Genomic DNA, 27236 nt, shown 5'->3' on the forward strand with positions numbered 1-27236 from the left:
GGACATTAGACAGTAAGGAGATAGAACAATGTCTGGTCGGTCCGGAGTCAGTATACTTTGTCTATATTAAACTGCGGTATTGTATCTTAGTGAACTGGCACTATAAAAACGACGTAAGTCTAGTACATGTCAGCACTAGCAACCAACCCACACATACGTACACGCACGTCGCTTTATAGGTGCAACAATCTTGAACACGACGTTAAACCCCCATTTCATCACACCTCACCTACAATTTAAGTAAAGTGATACTTTCTGCTTTGTGTTATTTGGACCTGTGGGACGTTTTGGATTGGTCTGTCACATGAATTTTGCTCCTCTATATGTTCTCTACATCAATTATCATCCCCCCCCCCCCCCCCCCCCATGTCAGAATGATGAGCTCTGATTGGTCCACGTGATCTTGTTAAATACTTTATCATACCTACATGTCAAAAGGATGAGATTTGATTGGTTCACGTGATCTTGATGAAATACTGGGTAACCCACCTTGGAGGGGAATACATTTCTCAGCGGGGGAATAAATATCGTATACCCTGCAACGAGCAAGTCAGTCTGCACGTGGATTTCTGAGAGGCAGAACACATCTCTTATACCCCGCTTCGAAAAAAACCCGCGCACGCTCTTTCCCCGATTCACGTGACACAGCACAAATAAACCCCAGCTCAATCGAACAACAGTTTCCTATCAATTTTAAATTCGTTTAATTCTTTTACAATGTTATATTAAAACATGTCTGTAAGAAAAATTCGTTGTAGCAGGATCACGAGGGGTACATTGGGTTTTATTCGTCCCGGCGCATAAAACCCCATGTACCCCAAAAGGTGATCCTGCTATAATTTTGACAGTAAGCATACCATGGACAGTAAGCATAACCTCAGGGGTATATAGGAGGCGATCGGTGGAACGGATGAAGGCTTTTCTTTCTGTGTGATAATTTACACCATCATATTGTTCATCATATAAGTCAAGGCCTTTATGCCACTGGTTCCTCTACAATATGACTGTACTGGTGTACATGCATTTTTTTCCGTGGTGTTTTTCAGGCGAACCATTTACTTGTCTTTGCATGTGTTTGTGACGGGTGCCACCGGTGGGACAGGATACGTTCCCTTTTTCGCGAACACCCGGTATCATCACTATTTTATAGTCATTCATAAACACATGCTCATGATATAGTCGGAATCGTACAATCGTCTCTGCTTTTAGCAAAGATTTCTATTGGATATGGAAATAGTTGTGTCGCTTTATTCAATCTGACAGAGACACAATTTGATTCAGCAACATGAAAAAAGTCATGCGTTCGCAAAAAGAATTGAATCATAAACAATGAATTGTAATGAAAAGTATGCTTGGTGAAGAATACAGCTTTTTTTAAGAACTGTTTTATCCAATTAAAGCATATCCCCAATAGACGCCCTTATTTTCAAAGCGTGTGAAAATTCTACATTGCCGTATATAATTAGTGTTAAACCATTCTGATGACGTCACGTTGTTCTTGGAGTTGGTTCTGGGCCATGGGTACACTAGTCATTCTGAATGTGCATTTTAGACAAGTAAACCTGACGCACCTTCAGGTCATTTTACAAAATCATAAAGGAATCAGGCAGGTACCATAACGTTATTTAACGTAAATCATTAGAAAAAATGTCTCGAGTTACTTATAGAATTGTCTAACATACTGTAGGGCGGAAGCAGGGACGCCATGGCCAATATTCATAACACCTAAAATGCTTACAAAACACTGTTTTGTTGAAGGTATCTTGAAAGATATTCAGGAACTCTTTGATCAACTGTAAGAACACTGTGTGAGGCGCCCCTGCGTGATGCACGTGAAATATGTTTCCTGAGCCTTTCGAACGTGCACCTCGCACTTTGCCGACTCGGGTTATGAAATGCATGTCCTGGGGCAAGCATACCTTTAATTTTGGACCAACACAATTTCCTGAATATAATTTGCCGATGTTGATGGGCCCATTATGAGCAAACATTGCCCTGATCAAGATAACAGCAATTTCTTTTCTATCTCTTCGTTTCGTTGAACGACACGCTACTAGATCACACGTACGTACAAAGCATAAAGTAACATAAAACGAACTGCATGAAACACATATGTCGCAGTTCATAAACGGATAAAGATTTAGTCCTGATGTAAGTAAATATTTAGTTGTTAATTTTATACAATTTCTTCCAGGTTGCCATGTTTACGTGTGTTTTGTAAAATTGCTCTGTCATCAAGGCACATTTTAGAGAAAAAAAGAAAGTTCCTTCATAGGACCAGCACAGGTTTCTGGGGACCTGTCCAACCCTGGCGCCCCATGGAGAAAATCCAATTTAATTCTGCGAAGCGGAATTTGATCTCTGATGTTACTTTAGTCCAGAAAGGACGATGTATTAAAATAGTAAATTTGTTGGCCCATGGGCAATGCATAGTTTAAGAAATCAGAAAAAAACCTCAAAAGAAATCATTATGAATGTGAATTACACTTGATTAATTTCAACAAATACAAGTTTGAATTTTTGTTAAGAATATTAAAAATGCTGGTTTTGGGTGTATCTAAAGCATTTTTTTCTAATATTTGGACACGAGCAAATCTTTGGCCGAAGCTGATTGTCTTCGGATATGCAGATAAACATTTAAATTTTGGTCACGAACTTGCTTATACTTAGATTTTCTCTTGAAGGTCGACACACCAGCCGGTTGGACTCATGTTAGCCATACTTGTGTGTCTGACCATGTCAGATGTCTGATATTTGCAGGTGTAAGAAAGGAAAAAAGGCTTGTCGTAAAACCATTTGAACATTTCTGAAAACTATCACACCAATATTTAATTGTTTTAGAATTTAACATTTCCAGTGGACCACAAAGGGTCCAATATCTCATCTCCTCCTTCAGGTGAACTGTAAAGCCCTGGTTCATTTATCAGAATTACCAATACGTACTTTTAACTACAATACTGGTTTACAATCAAGATTAAATGCGACATTTTTTCTGTGGCAGAGGTTAAAACGTGAGATAGGATATCCGTATGTAATCACAGAAGCACATATTATTGAATATTTCATTTTTGCGTCCATTGTTTTCAAACAAAAAACGATTTATACAAATTCTACAAGTTCAAGTGTCAAAATCAGTGAGTTTGAGTAGAAACTATTAATGACGTATCGAGACTATATCAGTTTCACAGATTAATGTAAGTGTTTTAGGTTACCGTGTGTTCTTGGCCTACCTGTAGGTATAAACCTACGCTGATTACGTTGTCTTCTAGATAAGACTTTACCTGAGAGTGTTTTGTTCACTTCCTTGTCAAAGAGACAATGGTGCCAACGCTCACATTCCTCACTGGGCTCTCCATATGTCTGCTGGTTAGCGGTACCGGTGAGTTGGCGATTATTATCGAACCGAGTCGAAATCAATAACTAGTGACAAGTAACGTTTTGTTGTTTTGTTGAGTGACTTGTATTTTGACATTCTTTTAACCTGTCAACTTTCAAATATACTGACACCGCCTCCGTGGTCTAGTGGTAGAGCGTCCGCCCGGAGAGCGGCCGGTCCGGGGTTCGATCCCCGGCCGCGTCATACCAAAAGACGTTAAAAGATGGTACTTGTTGTTACCCTGTCCGGCGCTCGGCATTAAGGGGCTAAAACAAAGACTGGTCGGCTCGGAGTCAGTATACTGTGTCTGAGTGGGGTATTCATGTTAAACTGCGGCATGGTATCTCAGTGAGCTAGCACTATAAATTGGCATCAGTCCGGACTACTACAAGCAGCCACACAAACACAGACACGTGCATGCACGTCGCTATATAAGTGCAATAATCTTGGACGCGATGTTAAACCCCATTTCACCTCACCTCACCTCAAATATACTGAACAAAAAAGTTTGGGATCATGAACATATGTGGGAATATTTAGTTGTAACGAAGACTGAGCACACAGTTTCATAAATAATATCCCCAAATATTCATGATCCTTCATTTGTTTGTTCAGTATACTTAAATCCAATGTAAGATTGACTTGATAGGTACCGTTTGTGATCGACCATTTGCATGGCATTCGAATTGTCTCAGGTTACATGATCATCGCTGAATGTTCCTGGGGGTGGTTCTAGACTATGACTAATAGTATGTATACCACATTTACGTGGGTTGCCCCTGAAATAAGGCATGTTAAGTGTGCTGACCAGTCTACATCATCAGTGTTGTCAAGACGTCATAGATACATGTATGTTTAACCCGGGTAATTTGCATTTTCTTATTACTACGAGTTGTCGTTGTCTGTACGAGCTGTCACTCGACGTCCTTGATGATGGAAACGGTTAGTAATCATGGATGAACTTCATCCATTATACACCTTTCGATTAACACCTATACAAAACCCTTTTCAATTTCCTCAGGATTTTTACTTCAGAGGGAATTATCCTATTCTCCAGAACAAGCAACATAGCTTTGATTCCATCAGATATTATTTATGATATACATTCTTTCCATTTTTTTCTGTGTGCTGTAAACATCGATTTTCTATTATTTGTCTTCCAATTATTTTCTTTGAGTAGATTCTTCAAAATCAGTTCTCATTGTTATTCATATTTCATTTTACGATTTAAGAGTGTCTATCTTGAAAATTCAAGGACCAAGTTCATTTTCTCATTTTATTTAAAAAATGCTTCTAAGTCCACATTTGTGGAAAAGACAGTTTTTCAACATTTGTTTTCTGACAACAGAATCTTAACGTCAATATGAAGGACCAAAGACACGAATGTACCACCAGGAACACTTTCATCTGGAGAGACATGGCATTTAAAAGTAATAATCAACCACAATAACGCCATCTTCCCGAGGCAAGAGAGTTAACTGACTATAAAAGTCCAGTTTCCACCCTTGCCGAACTTGGCTGGTACAATAGAGTAAGAGATTGTGTGAAGCCCATTTCTGGTGTCCCCCGCCGTGATATTGCTGGAATATTGCTAAAAGCGGCGTAAAACCATACTCACCCACTCTTGCCTCGGGAAGATGCAATAACACAGGGTAACAATATATACCACTTTTATAAGACGAAACAATGGCCACATGTTGAAGTAAGATTTGTCTCCCCTTAATAGCGACGCTACGACCTTCAGTTTCGATGCAAACCCTACTATGTATGTACGAGATCGCATGCAAATAGGTGAGACCACGTTTGAATACACTTCTTGAATTTGAGTAAGTAGCACTTACTTGCCATGTTTTGTCAGTCAAGGTCATGAAGTCATTTTGCGGAGATGTGGTTGTCATTCCGTTCCTTCAGCTCGTAGTCGCCATTTGGTGACTCTGATCGAGACGTTTAATGTTAACTTCACTCCCCACAAACTTTTGTGTGAAGTTTTGTGAACAAATATTTTAAACACTATAAATGAAGATTTAATTTGTATCTACATGTACCGAAAATAACAGGAACAGCGTGCCCCAGTCGTCTAAGGCGCCGTTGTGTGGGGCTGAATTCCTTCATCTTTCCGAGGCAAGAGAGTTAACTGACTATAAAAGTCCAGTTTCCACCCTTGCCGAACTAGGCTGGAATTACTGGGCTCGATCGTAGCGCCACCAGTGGCTATTACCAGTTATGTCCCTTCTAAGCCTCTCCCATGGACCAATCAGATTCCACCTCTCGTATCACTTGCGTTTGCTTCACACAAAATGGTGGCGCCCAGTCAAAACGATCTGATCGATAATCAAGTTCTATGTTGTGATAAAACGGGTCTTACATCGCGAAATGCATCAAATCACGTGAGCACTTGGAGTAAAAATTATGAAATGATTTGGAAAATATCGGCTGACAACGAGTTGGCGGTGCACATGTTTTGCAAATCCTGCAATCGACCGAAATCTGCACGAGTTTCCGAACCGGATTTCGATTTCGGTGCGCGAATTTGATTATACTATGCACAGACTCGTTAGTCCAGCCAAAATGTAACTCCATAATACCAGCCTAGTTCGGCAAGGGTGGAAACTGGACTTTCAAAGTCAGTTAACTCTCTTGTCTCGGGAAGATGAGTTCCTTAGGCTCACAGAAACGTGTGAGAGTGCTTTCGTATTCCAGATTATGTTTCTTGGTTTATCAGAACCATGCCCATGTTCTTGTGTGTTAACCGTCTTAAACTCACACATCAAACTAACACGCCGTGATAGAACGTCGTTAAATTGAATCGGTTGACTAGTAATGTAGAGACGTGTACTATGTATGTTAAAGGTCAGATTGCCAAAGTCGATCTCATGACTCCAAGTGAGGACATCCGACAGACGTGTGTGTTACCAAACAAAGTCAAAGTAGCCATTACCTCAGAGAACAAGACGGTGCATCTGAATCTGAAGAAAAACGAACATGTGGATCATGAGGCCCCAGTGTTTGTGATCAGACACGACGAAGGTGGACGTGCACACGCAACACAAGAGCCCACTCTTGAATTACAGGTCGGTCTAATGCCAAGTCTCTAATTGACATGTGTCAGCTTTCACTACCTAAAGCTTATAGTCAATAGATGATCAATATGCTGAATGTTTTGTTTTGTTTGTTGTTTAACGCCGCACTCAGCAATATTCCAGCTATATGACGGCAGTCTGTAAGAAATCGAGTCTGGACCAGATAATCTAGTGATTGACAACATGATCATCGATCCACGCAATTTGGATCGATGACATGCATCAACCAAGTCGGCGAGCCTGACCACCTGATCCCGTTAGTCGCCCCTTACGACAAGCATAGTCGCCTTTTACGGCAAGCTTGGGTTCCTGAAGACCTATTCTCCTCCGGATCTTCACTGGCATTGTTTTGTGAATGGTGTCTTTAATCAGCCACTTCACCAAATGTGTATACCAACATGTGTTCGGTATGACATACAACCTGTGCTTGATAACCTTGATTTTAACACTGTGTTGATAATGTTAACTTTTAACATAATGTTCCATATTTTTCACGAGCAGCAAAAGTATTTCTATAAGTCTTTGATAGGCAGGTGTGGTCGGGTAGCCTAGTGGTTAAAGCGTTCGCTCGTGACGCCGAAGACCCTGGTTCGATTCCCCATATGGGTACAATGTGTGAAGCCCATTTCTGGTGTGCCCCGCCGTGATATTGCTGTAATATTGCTAAAAGTGGCGTAAAACCAAACTCATCCACTCACTCTTTGATAGGCATTTTGAAGTTGGAAAGTTTTGTATGGATAACAACTTCTGCATCCTTTGTAACGACGTTTTAGACTTACTTCTTGTCCCTTCATCAGGTGTATTGATAGTTACAATAAAGTAGCATCATCTGTGAAAAATATATGTCACTAAATTGATGACGAGGTAAACATACATCCAAATAGATACATGAGAACAAATGGACCAACGTCACATTATTTCAGTCAGGTGTGATCTATTAAATTGTTGGTTGGTTGGTTTGTTGTTTAACGCCGCACTCAGCAATATTCCAGCTATATGACGGCGGTCTGTAAATAATCGAGTCTGTACCAGATAATCCAGTGATTAATACCATGAGCATCGATTCACGCAATTGGGATCGATGACATGTATCAACCAAGTCAGCGAGCCTGACCACCCGATCCCGTTAGTAGCCTTTCACGACAAGCATAGTCAACTATTAAATTGTAGTATTGACTTTTATATTTTGAGCTTATACTTCACAGGGTCTGGGAATGTTTCAAGACAGAGACAAAGGAGCCGCCATGAAGGTATCTTGCAAGAGACGACAGCGACAAGACATACAAATACAGCTGGTACGTATATTTATTGACGATAATATGTCTCAGATATTACATAGTTACAAATTAACATCAGCGTTAAATAATATCACATGAAATACATATGACCAAGGCTTGAGACATTGGTATTAATTTAATAAACTGCATGCTACATGTTGGTTGGTTGGTTTATTTTTACGCCGCACTCAGCAATATTCGTGCTATATGACTGCGGTCTGTAAATAATCGAGTCTGGACCAGACAATCCAGTGATTGACATCATGGGCATCGATTCACGCAATTGGGATACGATGACATGCATCAACCAAGTTAGCGAGCCTGACCACCCGATCCCGTTAGTCGCCTCTTACGACAAGCATAGTCGCCTTTTAGTCGCATGGGTGGCTGGAGACCTATTCTACCCCGGAGCTTCACGGGTCGCATGCTACATGTAATTTGTATAGCCGCCTTTAAATTGCAGGAGACCCGTGAAGATCCGGTTGAGAATAGATCTTCGGCAACCCGTGCTTGTCGAAAGAGGCGACTAACGGGATCGGGTGGTCAGGCTCTCTTACTTTGTTGATGCATGTCATCATATCCAAGTTGCGTGGATCGATGCTCATGACATCAATCACTTGATTGTCTTGTCGATTATTTACAGACCGCCGTCATTTAGCTGGAATATTGCTAAATGCGGCGTTAAACAAGAAAAAAACCCAAACAATCAAACACATTTCAGGAGTATTTCTGTTTCCGGCGTTAGGCAGCAAACGCTTAATTTATGAAAATTGTCTAAGTGGCGGGTGCTACCGGTAGAGTAGGACATGCTTACCTTTTTACGCGAACGCCTGGTGTCATGACTGATTTTCAGTGATCCATTCAATTTACGCCCAATGGAATCTATTTCGGCAGATGATCGAGACTCGTTATTCTCTCACGTTCATATTACACATCTTCAAGAATTAACTGGGATATTCCCTACGTTTACTTTATCTTAGGGGTCACAGGTGTCCCAGTCGTCTAAGGCGCCGCAATTCGCTGTGCAGAGTTGCGTCCCTTGGACACGCCAGAAACCTATGATTGTGGGTTCGAATCCCGGTTCGCCCCGATTATGTTTCTAGGTTTGTCAGCATCATACCCGTGCTCGTGGGTTTCACCGAAGTGGTAAACGTCTGAGACCTGCATCACTTCGGGCTTTCATCCCACATTAAGCTGACACGCCGTGATATATATATAACTTGAATACTGTTAAAAGCGGCGTTAAACACAACTCACTCACTCACTCACCCACTCACTACTTTCTCTTATGTTATGATGAACTTAATGTTTTGAATTTGAAAACGAGTACATTCTCTCAATATTGTTCTAGAAACAGAAGCATGTGTCATTGGATCCATATGACTTATTGCAGGAAGGACGTTTTGTTCACCCAAGTGGCAAGCTTTATCATCTTGCACCTCTTCAATCGCCATTGAAAACAGACTTCCAATTTGAAAAGGGGAATATGCACGAAATGACAACAACGGACCAGTTGTTTCATGCCACGGGTATGGTATTACGGTGTCCAGAAAATACGACTGATCGGTCTTTTTAGACGTCAGGACCATTGTCGCCATATTTAATTTGCAAAAATGTCTTATCATCAACACGTTTCTAGTTAATTGCTCGTGACTGGTCAATTGCTGGTTTATACAGGGAGAAAATGTTTATACTTGGTGGTGTACATTTATACCGCTGCAGTGTCACGGTAGATCAAAGTTAGTGCTTGTCCTTGAAAGGTCGCCGAATTACAGACTACTGAGTGAGTGAGTAAGTGAGTGAGTGAGTGAGTGAGTGAAGTTTTGGGCTGCTTTTATCAATATTCCATCAACATCCCGGCCTGGGACGCTAGAAATGGGCTCCACGCGTTGTACCCATGTGAGGAATCGAACCCGGGCCTTCGAAGTGACGAGTCTTACCCACTAGGCTACCCAACCGCCCCACATTCTCCTAGGAAAACCTACAAAACTATAGATGGAAAATATATACTTCTAAATTCAGATTGAAAGGCCCTTTTGACATAAGATATTGATTAATTGGAATAAAGTTAGAGTAACGTTGTGATCAGTATGATAGTGTGAGCAGTGCCTGGAGGAGTTTCTGGTCAGAATAACAAGAGGCGAGTAAATGGATCGGTGTTCAAACTCGGTGACGTATTCCGTTGTTAATCATATCACTGGTATGCATTGTCCAGTCGCCCGTGAAGATCCGGGATAGAATAGATCTTCAGCGACCCATGCTTGCCGTAAAAGGCGACTATGCTTGTCGTAAGAGGCGACTCACGGGATCGGGTGGTCAGGCTCGCTGACTTGAGTGGTGCATGTCATCGTATCCCAAGTGCGTGAATCGATGCTCATGATGTCAATCACATGATTGTCTTGTCCATTATTTACACTCCGACGTCATATAGCTGGAATATTGCTGAATGCGGCATTAATCAACATACAAACAACAACAGCATAGTCCAGTCTCGATTATTTACAAGCCGGCGTTATAAAACGTCAGTATAACTATTACTACATTTACAAATTCAGATAGGGCTGGACTATTCGTAGACAGACGACAAAAGAAGGCATCCGCGACACCTGACAGCAGAACAGTCGATATTGATACTACCACATTTCAAATAGACATCCTGGCATACGTCGACTGCCTGGAATTCCAAAGGTAAACTATTGTGCATTACTTCTTTCAGTGGTATTTAGAAGTTGGTGTGATGAAGTAAGACGAGTTTGATGAGTCAACAAGCAGAGTGGATCCACTGGCTTCCATCATCTCTATCAGTCTGCTTGTTGACTCTGTGTTCATTAGTCATCCACTGGCTTCCAATTATCTTAATCAGCTCTCTGTGTCCATCAATCAATTTACTGTATAAACTTTGATGTTAATAAGTATATATACCTATGTTGTTTAGCACTATCCATCACTTGCTTGATAAAGGTGTTAGGATCTACACCGAAACGTCGCACTAATTGTAATAATTGTCTTACTTTATTGTGCATTACCATAACGAAATCATATAATGTGTGGTAACCTTTTTTTCAACAAACTTGTTTATTTTACAACTATTTATGTTCATTATATCGCGAGTCGCACTGCCAGTTTGTTTTATCAGATGTTACAATTCCTATTTTTATCGTTGTGGCATACTGTGCATTAAATAAAACGAGTAACTGTCACCTGACTTATACACGGTATGTGAAAGTTAGCATGTGATCTTGATAAGACGACATCTTAGGGCAAATAATGTAGGCCATGATAAGGTTGTATACTTATAATCATACTGCATCTGTGATTTTCGGGGGCACGGGTGGCCTAGTCGTCTAAGGCTCCGCAATTCGCTGTGCAGAGTTGCGTCCCTTGGACACGCCAGAAACCTACTATTGTGGGTTGGAATCCTGGTCCGCCCGATTATGTTTCTAGGTTTGTCAGCACCATACCGTGCTTGTGGGTTGCATCAAAGTCCTGCGTCATTACGGGCCTTCTCTCACATGAAGCTGACACGCCGTGATATAGCTGGAATATTGTTCAAATCCGCGTTAAACCCAATTCACTAACTGTAGTTTTTATTGGATGATCGTGTTTCAGATGGATGAACATTTCCCATCAGGTTACACCAGCTCTTCGAAGACTCGACACTATTCAGCGCGTGAAACAGGCAGTGGCTCTCATTATGAACGATGTATGTAAATGGATCGTTTCACAAATAACTACTCTAAGAACCTGTTCTGGATCATCACTAGGTTACACTGACACGTGAAGATCCGAGTAGAATAGGTCTTCAGCAACCCATGCTTGTCCCAAAAGGCGACTATGCTTGGCGCAAGAGGCGACTAACGGGATCGGGTGGTCAGGCTCGCTGACTTGGATGATACATGTCATCGTATCCCAATTACGTGGATCGATGCTCATAATGTCAATCACTGGATTGTCTGGTCCAGACTCGATTATTTACAGACCACCGTCATATAGCTGGAATATTGCGGAGTGCGGCGTTAAACAACACACACACAAAAGAAAATGTTTACACTAGCTTTATTTTGCTCAATTACATTTACATCTCACAATATGCTGACAGATGAGGTATAAAATATTCATATGCGTATATGGAAAAGTTGCATGTACGTTCGTTCTCTTCCTGTCTGTCATTAAATGTATATTACCATTCCAGTTGTTTAATGCCCAAGAGCTTGTTCATTTTTTTCCATACACTGCAGATGAATCTTCGCTACAAAACGGTTTCTCCCAGTTTCAACATCCACTTGATAGGATTCATGATTGAGGTATGTTCATTTAGGCTCGATACATGCAGTGAGTGTGTGAGTGATTGAGTGTTGTTTCGCTGCAGTCAGCAATAATCTATCCATGTCACGGTAACCTTGAACCCAGAGGTTGATAGCACGAACAACAATTCTTGCAATCGGAAAAGTTGACACACAGTTACACAATTTTCATCGGCTATTATCAAAAGCATCTAATATTGTGGACATTTTCAATAAACTACACATAAACCTATCCTCAGCGTCATGATTCGGGGATCATGCAGATGATAAGACATAAAACGTCGCTTTTTCAACTTCCAAGAGTGCAGTTCAGCTGCAGCTGTAATGAACGATTTTATACCCACATTGAGTGAGTGAGTGAGTTGGGTTTAACGCCGCTTTTAACACTATTCCAGTTATATCGCGGCGTGTCAGCTTAATGTGGGAGGAAAGCCCGAAGTGATGCAGGTCTCAGACGTTTACCACTTCGGTGAAACCCACGAGCACGGGTATGGTGCTGACAAACCTTGAAACATAATCGGGGCGAACCGGGATTCGAACCCACAATCATAGGTTTCTGGCATGCCCAAGGGACGCAACTCTGCACAACGAATCGCGGCGCCTTAGACGACTTGGCCACCCGTGCCCCCTATACCCACATTGACTATTACTTGTCATGTTATGCACCACTGGTTCGGGTATTATTTTCCATCACCTTAAATCTTGTTCTTTTCATTGTTTAAATATTTATCATTTTTTCCAGTTTCATAAAAGCATCCAATCAGTGTCGCATGGGCGTAAACAACATGTTTGTTCTCCAACTGTTAATCACATTGTCAACATACTCAGACTTATTGACGCTTGTTGGACATGTTCATGTTTGATACCCTACAATGGAGGTGACGTTTCAATAATGACACCGAGTATACTGTTGAAACCAGGTTGTCCAAGGACCTTTCAAAATGTGTCACAGCTAACGCTGCCATTGACATATAAATTGTGTCACCGGTGGAGCAGGATACGCTCACCTTTTCGGGAACACCTGGTATCATAAAGTCATGCTTATGAAATAGTCGGAATCGTACAGTGGACTCGGCTTTCAGCAGATGATTATGGAAATGACTTTGTCGCTTTTATTTATATGCTTAAATGCAGGTGTACATAAACTTTCAGAACAGTAAGTAAGTCTTGTATAGTTGAACTGCTTACCCTTTAAAGGACACAGCGGAAGGGGGTTGGTTCCTGTCTGTAAATCAAAGGGAGAAAGATCCATCAACTGTAAATGGAATTCTCCTTCTTGACTCATTTTCGAATTGGACGAAAACAGTGCAAGATTTTCCTAAAAACGATTTCACAATGATTTTTACAAGGTAAGCAACATTCTTCTTTATATTTTGGTTTTATGTAAAACATAAACTGTAGTGATGTGAAGCTGTGTATCCTAGGGATCATGTGTCCTGTTCCGGGTCAGAATACGTCACCACAATGCCTGCATGACGTGATGGTGTTTAGTTTAGTTTAGTTTGTTTGTTGGTCAACACCGCACTCAGCAATATTCCAGTTATATGACGGCGGTCTGTAAGTTATCTAGTCTGGACAAGACAATCAAGCGATTGATATCATGAGCATCGATGCACGATGTCTGACCCGACGATGTCAGAGAAATATTTCCTTGTTCATCCAACCTCAAGATACAGGAGTGTTTTAACAATGAGTTATGAAGTATGACCTATTTTCAATATAATATACATTGTTATTTCTAATTTGACAACGTAGATTATTGTTTATCTTGTTATATGGTTGACTAAATAATAAATGTAATGAAACGATTGATTGGTTGAATGATTTCTGTATCGTTATTGCAGTCACAAGATGTACAGATATGAGGAAGATCTTTTGGGTGTGTACTCATTTCTACCCTTTTTTAAGTAACCACAGTCATTTCATCTCTTTCATTTTGACATTTAAATACTTCAACGGATATTACACACACACACACACACACACACACACACACACACACACACACACACACACACACACATATATATATACACACTTTTATGAATGTTTATATACACACACGCAAACATGTTATACATACAATGTATATAATCTTTTTTTCTTGGGAATTGACTTAATATACTTGGGACAATTAATATTCGCAACAAAATCGCAATTATATTTTTCGCATTACTTGCCTCTTCTGACCAGAAGTTTGTTTTTAACGATAATATAAACTCTCCATGTAATTCCAATGACCATGTTATTTAACAGGTATCAGTCAGACAGCATCTGTTTGCAAGGAAGGCAAGGGCATATCGATTGTAAAGGTTGACGGAAGCTTCATGACAAATACACGAACAGCGTCGCATGAACTTGGTCACGGGTAATACAGAAAAATTGAGACTATCACTTAATGTTCTTGGTGGAGGGAGGTTTATAGAGGCAGAATAGTATTCACGACATGTGTACGAATTATTTCTTCGGGTACAAACTGAGGTAACATATTTTATGCCTCGATTTTCGGGTACATTATAATGCTTTTAAATCCCAAGGCCTAACTCCACGAATATCAAATGGTCGGACCCTTAAACCTTTTATTCAATACCCTCTATAACTGTTGTAGGTTTCTTTTATATGGATATGAAATAAAGCTTACATGTGATGTTGAGCACTGTATTCCAACAATGTCAACAGAAATGGACTTCACTCATTGTACCCATGTTGCGAATCGAATTCGGGCCTTCGGAATGATGACCAAACGCTTTAACAACTTGGCTATCCTTCTGCCCAACAAGGGATCAGTTTATGGAACCGTAAAAATATGTTTTTATGTATTAAAGTAATCTCAATTATAGAGCATTTTGAGTAGAATGGTGTACAGATGATTACACAGAAAGTGACAACATGGCACTGAAATCAAAGAGTGTTTTTTAATGTGAAATTGAGTCGACTCATTGTGTGTTTGTTGCGATATTAAATAGAGTAGACACACGAAAAGAATCCAGAGAGATTGTTGGGATATCAAATAGAGTAGACACACGAAAAGAATCCAGAGAGATTGTTGGGATATTAAATAGAGTAGACACACGAAAAGAATCCAGAGAGATTGTTGGGATATTAAATAGAGTAGACACACGAAAAGAATCCAGAGAGATTGTTGGGATATTAAATAGAGTAGACTCATTAAGAGAATCCCGAAAGATTGTTGGGATATTAAATAGAGTAGACACACTAAGAGAATCCAGAGATATTGTTGGGATATTAAATAGAGTAAGCTCATTAAGAGAATCCTGAGAGATTGTTGGGATATTAAATAGAGTAGACACACGAAGAGAATCCGGAGAGATTGTTGGGATATTAATTAGAGTAGACTCATTAAGAGAATCCGGAGAGATTGTTGGGATATTAAATAGAGTAGACTCATTAAGAGAATCCTGAGAGATTGTTGGGATATTAAATAGAGTAGACACACGAAGAGAATCCGGAGAGATTGTTGGGATATTAATTAGAGTAGACTCATTAAGAGAATCCGGAGAGATTGTTGGGATATTAAATAGAGTAGACTCATTAAGAGAATCCCGAAAGATTGTTGGGATATTAAATAGAGTAGACACACTAAGAGAATCCAGAGATATTGTTGGGATATTAAATAGAGTAAGCTCATTAAGAGAATCCTGAGAGATTGTTGGGATATTAAATAGAGTAGACACACGAAGAGAATCCGGAGAGATTGTTGGGATATTAATTAGAGTAGACTCATTAAGAGAATCCGGAGAGATTGTTGGGATATTAAATAGAATAGACACACCAAGAGATTCCCAAGAGATTGTTGGGATATTAAATAGAGTAGACACACGAAGAGACTCCGGAGAGATTGTTGGGATAATAAATAGAATAGACACACTAAGAGAATCCAGAGAGATTGTTGGGATATCAAATAGAGTGGACTCATTAAGAGAATCCGGAGAGATTGTTGGGATATTAAATAGAGGGCCAATACAAATTGGGAAGGATTCCATAGTCGTCTGCAGAAATCTTTAAGGGCGTTGTGACATGTGTATATTGTGTACTCTTATGGAAGGTAAAATGTAGAGTTACATCAAAACAATTTGAGGATGTTGTGCTATCTCAAATTAAGCAAATAATCAAAACTACTATTAATTACACATTTGAATTGCATATGTTTTTCTCCATGGTCTCCCCAGTCGTCAGACATTGGTGAGGTTTGTTTATTTGATTCGATAGGTATATAGAAACCCACTTAACCCTGTTTGTGATTTTAAACTGTCTGACAAATTGGGAGGCACCGTATTTTCACGGATGAAAAATATCTTGTTACTACCCGGACAACATTTAAATTACCTTAATCAACATTGTCTTTTTCATGTGATTATGTTCAGGCTCGGTGCCAAACACGATGGTGACGGCAACACGTGCAAGGCAGAAGACCAGTACATCATGTCTGCAAAACTCAAGATTGACACCTCAGGTCATCAGTTCCAGTTTTCTTCATGCTCCTCAACATACTTTCGACACTACCTTCAAGGCGTTTTAAGAGATGGGTTTGTGCTTTTGACACTTTGCCCTGTACAGCTTTCCGTGACATTGTGCACATGGCTTGTGTGATTAATGTCTTTTTATGGATGCCGTTGTACAGTTTTCCGTGACATTGTGCACATGGCTTGTGTGATTAATGTCTTTTTATGGACATCATTGTACAGTTTTCCGTGACATTGTGCACATGGCTTGTGTGATTAATGTCTTTTTATGGACATCATTGTACAGTTTTCCGTGACATTGTGCACATGGCTTGTGTGATTAATGTCATTTTATGGACACCGTTGTACAGTTTTCCGTGACATTGTGCACATGGCTTGTGTTATTAATGTCTTTTTTATGGACATCATTGTACAGTTTTCGTTGACATTGTGCATATGGCTTGTGTGATTAATGTCTTTTTATGGACATCATTGTACAGTTTTCCGTGACATTGTGCATATGGCTTGTGTTATTAATGTCTTTTTATGGACATCATTGTACAGTTTTCCGTGACATTGTGCATATGGCTTGTGTGATTAATGTCTCTTTATGGACATCATTTAATTTTCTACGTACATGCTCGCGTGCACGTGGTTCTCTGATTTCACACGTGGCAAAAATGGTTTCGCACTCTTTACCTATGTGGGGAACTGAACCCATATAAGGCGCCGTTGATATTGATGAAAATAACTTGTACTGGAGACGTATTAACATAAGCCTTCTCGGCTTGTTTACCGATCCAGATTCATTGTATAAAAATGTTTAAATCATATTGATACCTAAAATCAAACTTTTGATATCTATTAATATTTTATATGTATAATGATGTTATGACATCATAAAATTAAAGTTTTGATACTGATACTTAATTTTGTTATAACAATTAATTAATTATTGATATCACAACATCGGGAACATTCAGTAAAACGGCGCCTAATAAACACGGGCCATCGGTGTGGTTGGTTGGTTGGTTTGTTGTTTAACGCCGTACTCAGCAATAGTTCAGCTATAGGAAGGCGGTCTGTATATAATCTGGTCTGGACCAGACAATCCAGTGATTGACATCATGAGCATCGATCCACGCAATTGGGATCACATGCATCAACCAAGTCAGCGAGCCTGACCACCCGATCCCGTTAGTCGTCTCTTACGACAAGCATTGTCGCCTTTTACGGTAAGATTCTGTTACTGAAGAGCTATTCTCTCCCGGATCTTCTTGGGTCCCTTCGGTGTGAGGAACGAATGTTTTACACACTAGCTTGTCTGTTACCCGAGAGCCCCCATAATAACCTGTTAGGAACTGGATAAAGATTTGCAAGTCGGATACGAAACAATGAAATGTAGTAAATGATAAAGGGGTGACAGGAAGATTTAAACATAATTGAAATAGTTAACTGTGTCTGTTTAGCATTCAAACTTGGCTTCCACAGGAGAAGTCGCTTGGGCGATATCAAGCCATGTCTCCAAGGAGATATCGCTGGAACGAAATTCTATCACAATGCTTAGCAGACCTTTGTGACGTCATCGGTTACCCTAATGTCACAATCAAATGACATCACTAATCCCCCTGCTACTTAAGCTGGTTATTTCCGTATATAACATAGCTACGCGATAAATCGCAAAGAACAATGAAGAACGAAGCATGGTTTTTTTCACGATACAACATTGTTCTTTCATGACGTCATTTCTTGAGATTCGAATATTCGCAACTTGATGACGTCGTAAATTGGACGACGCTATTTTTGAAAGGGAAGTGTCTTGTGAGTTGTTCACCATAGATGTAACTGGACAGCGTAGATGAACGCAATGGCCGAACGATCGCAACCAAAAATGGGGGAGATATGACAATCGGTATTGGGAAAAAAGGTACCGATAATCGACGTGAAACTTGTAAGAATATGCGGGAAAGACCAAATTTAACCCCCTTGTTCATAAAGTGGACTTGTCCGACATTGCCGCGGTCGGATTCTATTGAGGGAGTCATCATTATTTAAATACGGGTAAATATGTTTAAAGCGTGTACATTTTACTTACATCTGTATAGAGGCTGTACGAAAATTGATCTCTCATATAAGAAACAAACGACTCATGGTCGGTTTTTTCTTAATTACAAGCTGAAAAAGTTGGATATCAATGATATCAACACGTGAAAAGTATAAGCTACGAGGCTTATCTATTTGTTTTGCCATGTAAGCACTGATTCTCATGCTAATGTCTAACAGTGTGTTGCAAATGTAGTGGACACCAATTTTATCTTCACAGGACTTCATATTCAGTACAGTGTCTAACAACAAGCCTGACTGCTATCAACGTGTCGTCGACAGTACAGTTGCCCGGACAAGTCTATAACATAGATGATCAATGTCGAAATATTAAAGGCCCACGCTCTTACTTTTGCCGTGTAGGTTCATTTCCATTGTGTCAATCGTACAAAATGAAATATCATTAATGACATATTTTTATGTTGCACATCTATCCGACGGCAAACTTAAACCATGAATATATTTGAACAGTACACCCTGTCACTGATGCTGATCCACACCCCTGTCCCTTAATGGGGGTACCAGTCAGAATACACCCTGAGTAAACTATGCTTGTCGTACTTAATGGTTCGGGTGGTCGACTCTGTTGTCGGCATCCTACCCCAACATGGCGCGTTGCTCATTTGTTTGTCTGGTCCAGAATTTATGGTTACTGAAATATTGATGTGAGACCTTAAACAGCAAAGAAATCAATGATTTTTGTTTGTGTGTTGTTTAATGCCACACTCAGCAATATACCAGCTATATGACGTCGGTCTTTAAATAATCGAATCTGGAGCAGACAGTCAAGTGATTGACATCATGAGCATCGATCTACGTAATTTGGATACGATAAAATGCATGAACCAAGTCAGCGAGCCTGACCAACCGATCCCGTTAGTCGCCTCTTACGACAAGCATAGTCGCTTTTTACAGCAAGCATAGGTTTTTAAAGACCTATTCTACCCCGGATCGTCACATGAATGGACATTAATGTCCTGTAAACATTCATGCCAAGTAAAATCTGGTCAACTTAAAATAGTTATTTAATATTTGAATGAATATATATATATATCTACACTTCTTCACGTAACAATATTTTGTAAGTAAGTAAATTAAATCTGCATATTAATGTTAATTTCAATAGGCTTGAATATTAATAAGCAGATGGTCTTTAGATCCGATTGGGTGCGTAAGTAGAATTGTGATGGCCACGGCACCCCAACACGAGGACTCAGTTTCAGCCATGTGTGCTGCGGAGGCATTGGCTTCATATCGCTTTTCATTGATCTGAGAGGGGCGGTCGGGTAGCCTAGTGGTTAAAGCGTTCGCTCGTCACGCCGAAGACCAGGGTTCGATTCCCGACATGGGTACAATGTGTGAAGCCCATTTCTGGTGTCCCCCGCCGTGATATTGCTGGAATATTGCTAAAAGCGGCGTAAAACCATACTCACTCACTCATTGATCTGAGGCCCCGTGAAGATCCGGGGTAGAATATCTCTTCAGCAACCCATGCTTGCCGTAAAAGGCGACTAACGGGATCGGGTGGTCAGGCTCGCTGACTTGGTTGATGCATGTCATTGATCCCAATTGCGTGGATCGATGCTCATGATATCAATCACTGGATTGTCTTGTCCAAACTCGATTATTTACAGACCGCCGCCATATAGCTGGAATATTGCTGAGTGCTGCGTTAAACAACAAACCAACCAACCAACCAAACATTGATCTGAGCATTTTGTGAGTGACTAGTGGCAGGTTAATCTTTGACAATTACGATATATACTTATAATTATAATTACTTATATAATTTTGATATTTATAATTACGTACATAACTTTCCATCCAGGGTGTTGACATAGGCAGCGCGGACAACGTCTGCAGAAATATGCACTGTAACAACGTAGATGATCCTCAGCTGTGCACTTTATACTTTGCAGCCGATGGAACCCCGTGTGGTAACAAAAAGGTGATATGTTACCTACAATATTCTCATGTAAGATAAAAAGCAACATAATACAAAAAGTTCTACAACACGCACACGCAATTCGTTGGTTGTCAAAAACATAAATTTTCGTTTCAGTGGTGTTACGGTGGGACCTGCGTTCCTTCGGTCCTGGCACCATCTAAATACGGTAACACGTCACGTCATGTCATGTCACCGCCTCCATTATGTTAACATCAGGGTATTGAATAAATATTACATTGATGCTTACATCATTCAAATATCTTTAAATAAATAAAATTGAAAAAAAATTCAAATAATACATGCAACTGTAACTATTTGTAAAAAACTGATATAAATTTGTTTAAAATGAACCAGTAAACACATACGGACAACCGGACAACGTAATTATGAATTTCAATCCATCCTCATATCTGGCTGAAATCGAAACAGATTTACCAATGACTCTTCTGTGGTCAGTACCGCTCACATCTGACACCTTGGGGTATTGAAATGACAATATAAAATACATTTGTTATTTCAGTCAGAAATGTGGACATTATGAATGCGAGCTGATTGGTTTGTAGGCTTGTAATACAACGTGCACATACGTATATCACCCAAGCTGGACACATGATACTGCTTATAATATGCTTTCTCCTTTGTTTTATTTCCCCAAGACACCTGCGTGTTTGGTGACACTGTCAAAACAGTAAACAAAAATCAAACATGCTCTGAGTTCATTACTACGAAAAACAGATACTACTGCTACAACGACAACAACTACCGCTTATGCTGTGGGACGTGTGAAAGCATAACGTCCCCTGATAAAGGTCAGTAAAACCTTCAACTTTCATATACAGTAAACTACGGTTATAACGAACTCGAAGGGACCACCAATTGTAGTTCGTTGTAAGCAAACATACAGCATATATACAACAAATGGTCGGGATTAAAAATTAGTTCCGAACTTCGTTATATCGGTCGGTTCGTTATAAGCGTGTTCGTTATAAACGTAGTTTACTGAATATGTGCAAGACCTGACAAAACTAGTGCAACCACAGCGACAAGTGTTGTATTGTTTCCCGAAACATACATGTTGGGAATATTGAGCTGTATTTCGCCAATGAGTACGCCGCTTTTAGCAATACCACGACGGGGGCACCAGTAATGGGCTTCGCATATTTTACCTGTTTGGGGAATCGAAACCGGGTATTCGGCGAGAAGAGCGAACGCTTTAACCACTAGGCTACCCCACCTCCCCATTTTCGGAAAGTCAGCCTCAGTGTATAATTTGCTATCGATCAACATTTAAATTAAGGTCACGCCTATCGCAATTTTGTGTTACTTGTGATTCCAGTTTCAATATATACTACTCAAAAAAGGTTAAGCACCACCGATTCTTTTATATTACTTTAGTTGATCTGTCATGTCATGAAATAATAATTATAGGTATGTGAGTGAGTATTCCACTAACATCACGTCGTGTCAGCGTAATGTGACAGGAAAGCCCGAAGTGATGCAGGTCTCAGACGTTTACCACTTTCGTGAAACCCACAAGCACGGGTATGGTGCTGACAAACCTAGAAACATAATCGGGATGAACCGAGAGTCGAATCCGCAATCAGCGCATTCTGGCGTCTCCAAGGGACGCAACCCTGCACAGCTAATTGCGGCGACTTAAAGGACTGGGCAGCACATTCCCCCTATAGTCATATGAAAAAATCGGGTTGTCCTGAAATGTAATTCTGTATACATGCATTCCTCCCAATGCTGGCTAAGGTGAAGAATGGGATTAGCCGAGTATTCTCATTCATAAGAGGCTATCATAAGGTACTAGTAATCTACATTGGAAACGAATACTGTGTCAATCTTTGTTAAACACACGAGTACAATAGTCACACGCTGGCAGAAAAGTTCACTTTCTATTTAAAGATTGTCGATGGGGTAACAATTACTGGACAGTTAATAGCTGTGATGAAGACAAGTGCAATTCTACCATCAACGGTGCAATGTACTACGACATCTGCTGTCAAACATGCGCCTTCATGAGGCCAGCGCCAACATCATTGCCAACTAGCTCTGCCACAGGCCTAACTAGTCCAGGAACAAACTTGCCAACCAGCTCTACCAAGAACCCTGTAAATACAAACGTTGGCACAACCACATCGACGTCACATTACCAAGGTAAATGTTAAATGTTCTTCTGCTGAAGCTTCAAGAAATAATATACGTATTGACAATATGTGTTATTTAAGAACTGTGCATTCTCTAAAATATATACCTAAACTGGCCGGCAAAAGAAAACATATGTCGAGTTTGATCGACAAAAAAGAATCAACACAGGATTCTGTTGATTCTGTTGTCAATGTAATGTATTGTATTGTAATCCAGAGAGTGGCTACAGATGATCATTCAGTCATATCCTGAATGAATTAATGACAACACACGTCATGTGATCACAAGTAGAGCAATGGTGGGGAACGACTTTCCAAACGACATTTGAACTGTCGTGCAAGATTGTCGGGCTCACTTAAAGTTCAAGTTCATCCACGACACAGCTGTCCTTCTCAATAACGTCCGGTAGATGTCGTCAGATGCCTGATGACGTTCACTGGAATCCTTTTCCACTCTACTCTCAGGGCCTGTTCCAGCTCTTTCTATTGACAGTGGGTTGTCGGTGGCTACTTATCTGTCTGTCAAGGTGGTCCCACTGATGCTCTATCGGATTTATGTTAGGTGAATGGGCAGACCATGGCAGAAACGTGTTGATTTTGTAAAGGTGTGTGGGGAGGTGTGTGTGTGTGTGTGTGTGTGTGTGTGTGTGTGTGTGTGTGTGTGTGTGTGCGTGCGCGCGTAACTGACTGCAACACTTGGTCTATGTACTGCACAGCGTTTCCCTGCAGGTCTCGAGACATTCCGGCCTATACCATGAAGACTCATCTACCGAATGGTCGGATCTTTCGAATACATGCAGGAGCCTCTCTGGTGTTGTGACCCTTCCTGTCCTGTGTCCTCCCTGTCTGTCAATCTGTCTCGTTACATAAGCCTGGCTACCGTCACTGGCGTACCGTGTACACTCCATCTTCCAGAGGCAAGGGAGTTAACTGACTATAAAAGGTCAGTTTCCACCCTTGCCGAACTAGGCTGCAATTATGAGTTATCTTTTGGCTGGACTAACGAGTCTATGCAAAGCCCAATCATAATCGCGTGACGAAATCGACATCCGGTTCGTAAACCACATGGATTTCAACGTGCAGATTTCGGCCGACTGCGGGATTTGCAAAAGAGGTGTACCGTCAACTGGGCGTCGACAGATATTTTCCAAAATAGTTTCATGTTTAAATCAGGGTGCTCACGTTATTTGATGCACTTCGCGAGGTAAGACCCGATTAATTACAATATTTATCTTGATCATCGACCATTTTGTTTGCAGCAATTGCAAGTGATATGAGTGATGGAATCTGATTGGGCAATAGGAGGGGCATAGAAGGGACATAACTCGTATCAACCACTGGTGGCGCTAGTATCAAGCCAAGAAACTCCAGCCTAGTTTGGCACGCGTGGAAAGTGAACATTTAGAGTCAGTTCACTCCTTTGTCTCGGGAAGATATATATATCAATACTGAACTATTTTCAGCTGGATGTCTGAGCTGTCCAGATGATTGGGTAGCACACGATGGCTCTTGTTACAGCTTTGTAACCAGTCAGAAGACATGGTCAGAGGCAATGGTTCGTACTGACCTCGTTCTTGAATATAGTTACAATTATAAGTAGACGTGGGGGTTAACATGTTTCGTAATGTTTTAAAATTCAGTAAACGTACGACTAATATCTCAACACTTACTTGTACGTATGTTTCACATGTTGCTTCTACTACCTACTTAATGTAAGGCATCAAGGTGATACATTTGTATAACGTGTTCCAACTATAGACAGCCATTGGAGATACTGGATCAGAATTGGTCCCCATTATTTATGCTGGTTGTGAGAGCCGACTAACGCTGAGGAGATGGCAAGGATTGGGAACGTGGCTAATGACGTGGATCTGTGTTCGTTCTTTAAGTATCTCGTTTTTCATGTCCAGACTCGACTATTTTCATATCTCCGTTTTGATGCGGGAATATTGCTGACCGTCGAGTTAAACAACCCTTCCTCCCTCTCTCTTCACTGTGGCATCACTTCGACAACATGCACCATGATCTTATCCATTCCAGACTAGTTGCCAGGCCTCTGGTGCCAACTTAGTCAGCATAGAAACATCTGCAGAGAATGAATTCCTGAAAAAGTTTCTGCTCAGATTCTCAAGTGAGTAATATAAAGTCAGCTGTTGCCAATGCACACATCAACACACTTGTTAAATTCTATACACATGAATAACTCATGAGGTATTTCGGAGACGACCGTCAAGCTTCGAAGAACGCATTCCCACGCAACCACTGACACTCTGTAACTGTCGGCGTTCAGCATGTTTCCCTGTGAAGATCCGGTTTAGAATTGGTCTTCAGAAACCCTGCTTAACAGGATCGAGTGGTCAGGCTTTCTGACCTGGCTGATGCATGTCATCCTATTCCAATTGCGTAGATCGATGTTAATGTCAATCATTGGATTGTATGGCCCTGAATCAACGTCATGTAGCTGAAATTTGAGTGCGGCCTTAAACAACAACAAACAAACACTACATGTTTAATACCTTGGAACAAGACAAGTTTTATGATTATTGAGCATTGGTCTGTCAAGTATTAAACCCGGATGCTCGTGAGTGCCATTTGTATTTTCCGTCCAAACATAGCTCACACAGTTATAGAATGAAATGACCCGTGAAGATCCGGGGTAGAATAGGTCTTCAGCAACCCATGCTTGCCGTAAAAGGCGACTATGCTTGTCGTAAGCTAAGAGGCGACTGAAGGGATCGGGTGGTCAGGCTCGCTGACTTGGTTAATGAATGTCATCGAATCCCAATTGCGTAGGCGACTATGCTTGTCGTAAGAGGCGACTAACGGGATCTGGTGGTCAGGCTCGCTGACTTGGTTGATGCATGTCATCGTTTACCAATTGCGTGGATAGATCCTCATGATATCAATCACTGTATTGTCTGGTCAGACTCAATTATTTACAGACCGCCGTCACATACCTGTAATATTGCTGAGCGCAACGTTAAAACAACAAAACAAACAAATTATTAATGAAATACAACACAGTGAAATACCAAACTCACACCAACACGTGCTCTTCGTTTTGTGAAGCATGCTCCTCTGGTTGGAGTAGCTGGGTTGGAGGGACAGACAAGCTGGTTGAAGGACAGTGGCTTTGGTCCAACACCGGAAGGACAGTATCCTACACTGACTGGGGTGACAATCAGCCTGACAACGGCCAGTCTTCCAGTAACGACTGTATGCTCATGTGCTTCAGTGAAAAGTACCGCTGGGGAGGTGAAGACTGTGGAACCAAGCAAAGCTCCATCTGCGAAAAGAAGTAGGGTTATATAAGCGACAAAACTATTTTCATGATAAACGTATTTTTTTTCATAAAACATCCTTTGGAAACAGATTCCTTGGGGGGTAAAATGTAAAATAGGGGTGAAATTACTAGGAATTGACCACTGGAAATCAGGGAGGTACGTAAGAACTCTCTGCTAAAAGGAGAGTCTGGTCCAGACTCGATTACTTTCAAGCCTCCGTTGTATCTATAGCTGGAACAGTGAGTGTGGCGTTAAACAACAAACAAAGAAACTACTTGTTTTATCTTGTATATTTATTTTATATAAATTAATAGTCGGAAAGGAACAATAAGTTGACAACGCAACTAGCGTCAACTCATGGAATATAATAGTAACTTTCTAATGAGTGAGTGAGTGAGTGAGTATGGTTTTACGCCGCTTTCAGCAATGTTCCAGCAACATCACGGCGGGGGACACCGAAAATGGGCTTCACACATTGTATCCATATCGGGAATCGAACCCGGGTCTTCGGCGTGACGAGCGAACGCTTTAACCACTAGGCTACCCGACTGCTCCAACTTTCTTATGGGTCCGCAACACCTCACATCACGACTATAACATACATATATTTTGACTTTTGAACTTATATTGAACTAATGTTATATTGTGAATTATACAATCATATACTTTGCTGACGCAGTGGTATGTTCCTCAATCTCTAGTGACAGTATATTGGTAACATGACAGTTCATCGCATACCTTCCCAAACTTGATGCTGCATCCTCTCCAACAGGTTGTCACCTCTTCAAGTTCCACTGGTTGGCTAACTACACAACTATCCTACAACCACAACACCGAGTTTACAATGGTTATTTGCGTGAATAATCTGCATAACTCACTACAAAGATAATAAATTAATTATCTGATGATTCGGGACTTTGTTTTGTTTTTGCCATGTATAAATATCCAAACGGGTCTGACGCTACATAAACACCTGTACTGCTACAAAACATTTATCTCTTCGTTTTTTTGTGAAACCACAGCGGTACAATACAGTATTTCCGTAAACAATACCGCGGTAATTTAGCATTTGTTTTCTAAAGACCTATTCGTTTCCGGAAAAAAACACCATTCCTTGTATCTTGTGAGCATCAGTGTATGTGTTGCATATGATATGCATCCCCGTTAATATTCTTCCGAAACGTTTGAGCATTTTTACAAATCAAATATTAAATATAGTATGGGCATATAAAGTCTAGTTTCATCTGT

At 40.6% G+C, this 27236-nt stretch overlaps 1 protein-coding gene across 2 annotated transcripts; it reads left to right on the top strand.

The window, feature by feature from the left end:
* Nucleotides 1–3254: 3254 nt before the first annotated feature.
* On the top strand, nt 3255–26896 carry LOC124138274 (A disintegrin and metalloproteinase with thrombospondin motifs adt-1-like). 2 transcript variants are annotated; one of them, XM_046504835.2, is made up of 20 exons: nt 3255–3379; nt 6227–6447; nt 7662–7751; nt 9127–9262; nt 10289–10421; nt 11343–11436; nt 11972–12037; nt 13235–13386; nt 13882–13916; nt 14294–14405; nt 16423–16584; nt 18824–18962; nt 20432–20551; nt 20666–20717; nt 21208–21360; nt 22463–22714; nt 24168–24259; nt 24745–24835; nt 25774–26002; nt 26761–26896. In XM_046504835.2, exons 1-20 carry the CDS (start codon nt 3319–3321, stop codon nt 26792–26794), a joined length of 2424 nt encoding a protein of 807 aa, XP_046360791.2. In that variant the 5' UTR covers nt 3255–3318; the 3' UTR covers nt 26795–26896. The 2 variants fall into 2 exon arrangements, with proteins under 2 accessions (XP_046360791.2, XP_048240434.1); XM_048384477.1 differs by lacking the exon at nt 20432–20551.
* Nucleotides 26897–27236: the final 340 nt, after the last annotated feature.

The sequence above is a fragment of the Haliotis rufescens genome, unplaced genomic scaffold, assembly GCF_023055435.1.
Source record: "Haliotis rufescens isolate VD_foot unplaced genomic scaffold, xgHalRufe1.0.p SCAF_5, whole genome shotgun sequence".
Classification (NCBI taxonomy): Eukaryota; Metazoa; Mollusca; class Gastropoda; order Lepetellida; family Haliotidae; genus Haliotis; species Haliotis rufescens.

Coding starts and splice junctions, on each gene's coding strand:
- LOC124138274 (XM_046504835.2), top strand. CDS start 3,319: ATGGTGCCAACGCTCACATTCCTCACTGGGCTCTCCATATGTCTGCTG. Junction 11,437..11,971: donor TGGCTCTCATTATGAACGAT/GTATGTAAATGG, acceptor CATACACTGCAG/ATGAATCTTCGCTACAAAAC. Junction 12,038..13,234: donor TGATAGGATTCATGATTGAG/GTATGTTCATTT, acceptor TACCCTTTAAAG/GACACAGCGGAAGGGGGTTG.